General features: G+C 41.2%; 1 protein-coding gene across 7 annotated transcripts in view; it reads right to left on the reverse strand.

Moving 5' to 3' along the window:
- Positions 1-7,102, reverse strand: part of LOC116400791 (filamin-C-like) — a 42,122-nt gene that overhangs the window by 28,474 nt on the left and 6,546 nt on the right. For all 7 annotated transcript variants that reach the window (XM_031878845.1, XM_031878844.1, XM_031878843.1 and 4 more), the window contains exons 2-6: positions 2,938-3,186; positions 2,753-2,850; positions 1,802-1,952; positions 1,054-1,172; positions 867-944 (exon numbers count right to left, since the gene is read on the reverse strand). In XM_031878845.1, coding sequence (XP_031734705.1) covers positions 867-944; positions 1,054-1,172; positions 1,802-1,952; positions 2,753-2,850; positions 2,938-3,186 — 695 coding nt within the window. The remainder of the gene's footprint in view (positions 1-866; positions 945-1,053; positions 1,173-1,801; positions 1,953-2,752; positions 2,851-2,937; positions 3,187-7,102) is intronic.

A 7,102-nucleotide genomic window follows, 5' to 3' on the forward strand; every position in this document is an offset into this window, starting at 1 on the left:
CAGGAACTGAATCAGGAACTAAAGCAGGAACTGAAACAGGAACTGAAACAGGAACTAAAGCAGGAACTAAATCAGGAACTAAATCAGGAGCTAAACCAGGAACTAAATCAGGAACTAAATCAGGAGCTAAACCAGGAACTGAAACAGGAGCTAAACCAGGAACTAAAACATGAACTGAACCAAGAACTAAACCAGGAACTAAACCAAGAACAAAACCAGGAACTGAATCAGGAAGTAAATCAGGAACTGAATCAGGAACTGAATCAGGAACTAAACCAGGAACTAAACCAGGAACTGAATCAGGAACTAACCCAGGAACTGAAACAGGAGCTAAACCAGGAACAAAACCAGGAACTAAACCAGGAACTGAATCAGGAACTAAACCAGGAACTGAATCAGGAACTGAAGCACAAACTAAACCAAGAACAAAACCAGGAACTAAACCAGGAACTAAAGGAGGAAGTAAAGCAGGAACTAAAGCAGGAAGTAAAGCAGGAAGTAAAGCAGGAAGTAAAGCAGGAACTAAACCATGAACTAAAGCAGGAACTAAGCCAGGAACTAACCAGGAACTAAAGCAGGAACTAAAGCATGAAGTAAACCAGGAACGAAACCAGGAACTAAACCAAGACCAAAACCAGGAACTGAATCAGGAACTGAATCAGGAACTAAACCAGGAACTGAATCAGGAACTAAAGCAGGAACTAAACCAGGAACTGAATCAGGAGCTAAACCAGGAACTAAAGCAGGAACTTAAAGCTTTTTTTGTTTGTTTGTGACTTGGTGAGATCTGAAGACCTGAACCACCTGGACAAACTGGACTGACACACATCACATGACCAGACATCATTTAAACATGAGGGTCCTACTTTATGGAGACCCTCCACTTTGGGCAGGTAGACCACCGAGTAGCTTCTGTTCTGGTCGTTGTTGGGGATCACTCGGGCCTGAAGGACACAGAAACACCAGAATTCTCAGCTGTGGTTCACTTTGGTGTGTTTGACTGAATACATATTAAATATTAATAATAATATATATGAGACCGTGTGTTCCCACCTCCTCCGTGTGTCCCTCTGGATCCTCCACGTAGACCAGAACTTCGCCCAGTCCGGCCTCCACCGTCTCCACCAGGAACTCTGCTGGTTTCAGGACCACGTTCCCTCGAGGCTCCAGACCTGAGACACACGAGACGAAGAAGACTTAAAGTAGGCAACTCATGGTCCAGCTGAAGAAGACCATGTCGACAGCAGAAAGTCACACAATGAATCACTCAATTCAATTTAGAATTGAAATAAGTTTTGTAAGATTTGTATTATTTAAATTATTTAATTATGTAATTATGTAATTATGCAATTATGCAACTATGTAATTATTTAGATATTTAGATTATCTAAATTATTTAAATATTTAGATATTTAGATTATTTAATTATTTAATTACTTAATTATTTAATTATTTAGATATTTCGATTATTTAGATATTTATATTATTCTGCGAATGGTTATTTCACGTCATTCAGGTCTCTGGAAACATTTGACTGAAACAAGAGCAAATGGCCAAAAACCTGAAACGATGGATCAGTCTTTTCTGTGAATCAACTCATTCATGATTTGATTAATTGTTTGTGTGAAAAGAAGTTGAATCAGACATGAATCCCAGAGATCGGACCGATCCTGTCGGTGGATTCATATTCTTCAATAATCATAACCTATAAATCAGAAACAGCTGCTTTTCATTTGAAGATGATAAAAGTCTTAAACTGGTGGGTTTCTGGGGGGACTCTGGTGCCGAATGGTTTCCTCACCTGGTCCGTAGGCCTTGGCCCTTTTCGGGTGCAGTGTCTTGGCCCTTAAGGGGGCCCCGGGCTTCAGTTTGGATTTGGGGAACTGGGACAGGTAGGTCATCACCGAGTGCTCGTCCACGTTGGGATCCACGATCTCCTCCGGAGCGATCACCTGGAGATACATTCACAGAGTGACCGTGGAGCGCTGAGGAAACACAGGTTCTTCAACAGGAAGAGGTTTTTAAAACCCTGCTGAAGTAAAAGCATCAATAACACCTTGTCCTTTCAAAATAAAAGTTCGGTTATGCTGTTTTTTCATCCTTATTATGGAGATGTTGAAGAGAAGAGGACCGAGGACGGAGCCCTGAGAACTCCACCTCGTTATAAACTCCAGCTGAGCATGATGTTAGCTTCTGACTTTAATTATGAAACATATAATCAGGATATTTCATCATTTGATTCCCGTATTATTTGATTATTTTGTCTACTTTAAACTATAAAAAAACTAAACTATAAACCCGATCGGCTTCGACAGCAGAGCGACAACACAACACCAACATACTGTCAGAGAAGAAGGAATGTTTTATACAACTAATACATTCAAATGTTTCAAAGGTTCTAATTAATTTTCTACATTTGCTTCAAAAGAAAGAATGAAACAAAGTATAAAATGATCTGAAACACAGTAAAGAGCTGCATGTTGGTAGAATATATAACAACAGTTATGTGAATAATAATCTTTGAGACTCTAGTGTTCTAAAATCACGGCTAAATTATTTAGTTTTTATAATAAATTTTCTCTTTTAAATTATTTAAATCAGAATATTTTTAACGTTAAGTTTGTTAGTTCAAACAAAACCCTCAAATATTCCTTAATCTTCTCTGTGATTGGTCTCATCTAATATTTGTGAGCGTGGCTTCATAACCCCCCATGTTCCAGGCATTAAAGGGTCAGAAACAGGTGAACGTTACCTGAGGAACTCCGAGCCAGTCGTCCGCCTGCTGCATGGCCTCTCTGGCGTTCTCCACTGGCTGACTGGGGTCCCAGTTCTCCCAGTCTGGACACAGACCTGAAGGCAGCACAGAGATTATTGAGTCTTATATTCTGACTAATCAATGACTAATGATTGACTACTGGGTCCTGGTCCTGGACCTACCAGGGGCACAGTTGTCCACCAGGGCTCCCAGTGCCTTGCCGTCCCTCCAGTCCCGGTGGAAGTTGGTGATGGGGAGCTGGGGCACCTTGTTCTGGATCCAGCCCAGCAGGCGCTGTTTGGGGGTCAGCTTCTTGGCGTCCTCGTCGTCCTCGTCCTCCCACATGGGCATGGAGATGGAGTAGTGCAGGATCAGGGTCCAGATCAGACCCAGGATCAGCTTCAGGTTCCCGTCCACGATGGCCTTAGAGTCTGGGAGACGGGGGGGTGTTAGTTAGTTTAACCTCTCAGTTAACCAGTAACATGGTTACCAGCTGTTTTATCTGCCGGCCAATAAGAAGCCGGTAAAATTCACCGTTTGGTGGTTTAAAAGGTTTTTCCTTCGACCCGGTTTCCTGTTCGCCAAAATAGAGAAAATAGAGGTCTGCTCAGGATGATGTCATCCAGCCCCCGGTCTGAAGCAATGAGGTCACTTTAAATAGGAAACACATGCACACTCACAGGAATCTGAGGGGAACTCTGAGCTGTTCCTGAAATGAAAACCAACTTTTGGTCTGATGACTCTTTCTTTCTGTTTAACAGATTTATACAGAACACACACACACACACACACACACACACACACACACACGTTTCCTCTGCTGGACAGCTCTGAACGGACCAATGAGAGCCTCACATTCATCCAGTTTGAAGCAGTCGTTCTGTAAGTGAAGTCAAAGCTTCATGTGTTAAAACTGCATTCTCTCTAGTGTCCACCAGGGGGCGACTCCTCTGGTTGTATAGAAGTCTATGAGAAAGTGACTACTTCTCTCTTGATTTATTACCTCAGTAAACATTGTAAACATGAGTTTATGGTCTCAATCTCTAGTTTCAAGTCTTCTTCAATACAGCATGATGTTCATTTAGTACATTATGGTCCATTTAGAGTCACACAGACCATAAAGCAGGGGATGCTTTAGGGCGGGGCTACACAGTGATTGACAGGTCTCTAATAGACCATAAAGCAGGGTATGCTTTAGGGCGGGGGGGACAGGTCGACACCAGAGAGTTGTCCGTGTTTTCGTTTTACAACTTTAACTCTTTAGTGTGTTTTCACTTCGTATTTGTAGCATTTCGGTCTTAAAAATGTTTTATTCAGTGTTTGGTTGTTCTTAGCTCCACCCTCTGATGTCAATTCTGGTGTCAACAAAAACCAAGATGAACCAACATCTAAACTCTGTAGTTCAACTACTTTCAGCACCTTCACCTGAACTGCCGACACAATGCTAACGTGTGTGTGTGTGTGTGACATCATATTTTCCCCTCAGGAAGCAGAGTGTCCAGAGATTAGTCTGCCCCATGTTGTTCACAGAGGAAGCGGTGTGATCGGAGCGACGCTGTAATCTTTCCCCAGGAAACAGGAGCTGCTGTTTCTTTTCTTCTCTGCTTCATCAGATTTACTTTTTGTCCTTCAGGCGAAAACACGAGATGTTTCCATCAGACTAGAGTCACGAGGTGATCTGAAGTTTAATCAAGTACTTCTGTGTTCTGATACTTTCTTCTTCTTCTACATCTCACAGATTAATGGTGTACTTTTTACTGCTCCGGACAGCTTTAGTTAATCTAATAAAACTAATAATAATGTTTTATTATTAAACTAGCAGCAGTATATAAAGTAACTATAATGAGCTCCTTTATTAGCTGCAACATTTAGGAGATCAACTCATTGATGCATCAATAATAATAATACAAATACATAATGAGTACTACTTAAAAACTGTGTATAAACCACTGATGTGTCATTTTGTCCCAGCAGAGGCACCATACTGCAACAACAACACCTCTCTTCATCATTGATAGTCCTGATAGAAACTGTCATGTGACATTTAGACAGAGCATCTTTGTGAGGCTGCAGAGACAGGAAGTGATGTATATACATATACATATACAGTATATACAGTTGTGTGAAAAAGTGTTTGCCCCCTTCCTGATTTCTTATTTTTTTGCATGTTTGTCACACTTAAATGTTTCAGATCATCAAACTAATTTAAATATTAGACAAAGATAACACAAGTAAACACAAAATGCAGTTTTTAAATGAAGGTTTTTATTATTAAGGGGGAAATAACCCTGTGTGAAAAAGTGATTGCCCCCTAAACCTAATAACTGGTTGGGCCACCCTCAGCAGCAACAACTGCAATCAAGCGTTTGCGATAACTGGCAATGAGTCTTTTACAGCGCTGTAGAGGAATTTTGGCCCACTCATCTTTGCAGAATTGTTGTAATTCAGCCACATTGGAGGGTTTTCGAGCATGAACCGCCTTTTTAAGGTCATGCCACAGCATCTCAATCGGATTCAGGTCGGGACTTTGACTAGGCCACTCCAAAGTCTTCATTTTGTTTTTCTTAAGCCATTCAGAGGTGGACTTGCTGGTGTGTTTTGGATCATTGTCCTGCTGCAGAACCCAAGTGCGCTTCAGCTTGAGGTCACGAACAGATGGCCGGACATTCTCCTTCAGGATTTTTTGGTAGACAGCAGAATTCATGGTTCCATTTACCACAGCAAGTCTTCCAGGTCCTGAAGCAGCAAAACAGCCCCAGACCATCACACTACCACCACCATATTTTACTGTTGGTATGATGTTCCTTTTCTGAAATGCCGTGTTAGTTTTACGCCAGATGTAATGGGACATACACCTTCCAAAAAGTTCAACTTTTGTCTCGTCAGTCCACAGAGTATTTTCCCAAAAGTCTTGGGGATCATTAAGATGTTTTCTGGCAAAACTGAGACGAGCCTTTATGTTCTTTTTGCTCAGCAGTGGTTTTCGTCTTGGAACTCTGCCATGCAGGCCATTTTTGCCCAGTCTCTTTCTTATGGTGGAGTCATGAACACTGACCTTAATTGAGGCAAGTGAGGCCTGCAGTTCTTTGGATGTTGTTCTGGGGTCTTTTGTGACCTCTTGGATGAGTCGTCGCTGCGCTCTTGGGGTAATTTTGGTCGGCCAGCCACTCCTGGGAAGGTTCACCACTGTTCCATGTTTTCGCCATTTGTGGATAATGGCTCTCACTGTGGTTCGCTGGAGTCCCAAAGCTTTAGAAATGGCTTTGTAACCTTTTCCAGACTGATAGATCTCAATTACTTTGTTTCTCATTTGTTCCTGAATTTCTTTGGATCGCAGCATGATGTCTAGCTTTTGAGGATCTTTTGGTCTACCTCACTTTGTCAGGCAGGTCCTATTTAAGTGATTTCTTGATTGAGAACAGGTGTGGCAGTAATCAGGCCTGGGTGTGGCTAGAGAAATTCAACTCAGCTTTCTAAAGATGTGATAAACCACAGTTAATTTATGTTTTAACAGGGGGGGGCAATCACTTTTTCACACAGGGCCATGTAGGTTTGGATTTTTTTTCCCCTTTAATAATAAAAACCTTCATTTAAAAACTGCATTTTGTGTTTACTTGTGTTATCTTTGTCTAATATTTAAATTTGTTTGATGATCTGAAACATTTAAGTGTGACAAACATGCAAAAAAATAAAAAATCAGGAAGGGGGCAAACACTTTTTCACACAACTGTATATATGTATATGTACACCTCTCCACCACACACACACACACAGCAGGTGGACAGCAGACGTATGTGTGTGTTGTTTATCCTGACGAATTCCGACAGAGTTCGACTTCACAGAGACTATTTAAAGACACACACACATACATACACACACATACACACACACACCTGTGGCCAATAAAGACCTGAAGTGAGCGTTTCCAGCCAACAGCTGGAGGGTCGACATCCTCAACAGAGTGACAGTAACACACACACACACAGAGAAATTATCATAGCTTAGAAATACTCTGTTACAAGTTAAAGTTTCAAAAAGTAAAGTTGTATATTATTACATGACTGTGTTGAACCCTTTAAAGGTGGAACTCATTTTAATAGCTTTATATAATCTATAATTATACATGATCATTAATTAGCTGATGATATTTAGTTGTATTGATATTTAACTGTCAGATAAAGGTAGTATAATGTAGTATAGTGTAGAATAATGTAGTAGAAGTACAACGTGGTTCATAGTTTAGTTTGTGTCGGAGCTGAGCCTCCAGCTGTTGGTTGAAATGCTGCAGACCAACTGTGACGACAGCTGACACACACACACACACACACACACACACACACACACACA

This window comes from Anarrhichthys ocellatus, unplaced genomic scaffold (assembly GCF_004355925.1).
Source record: "Anarrhichthys ocellatus isolate YVR2014 unplaced genomic scaffold, GSC_Weel_1.0 scaffold206, whole genome shotgun sequence".
Classification (NCBI taxonomy): domain Eukaryota; kingdom Metazoa; phylum Chordata; class Actinopteri; order Perciformes; family Anarhichadidae; genus Anarrhichthys; species Anarrhichthys ocellatus.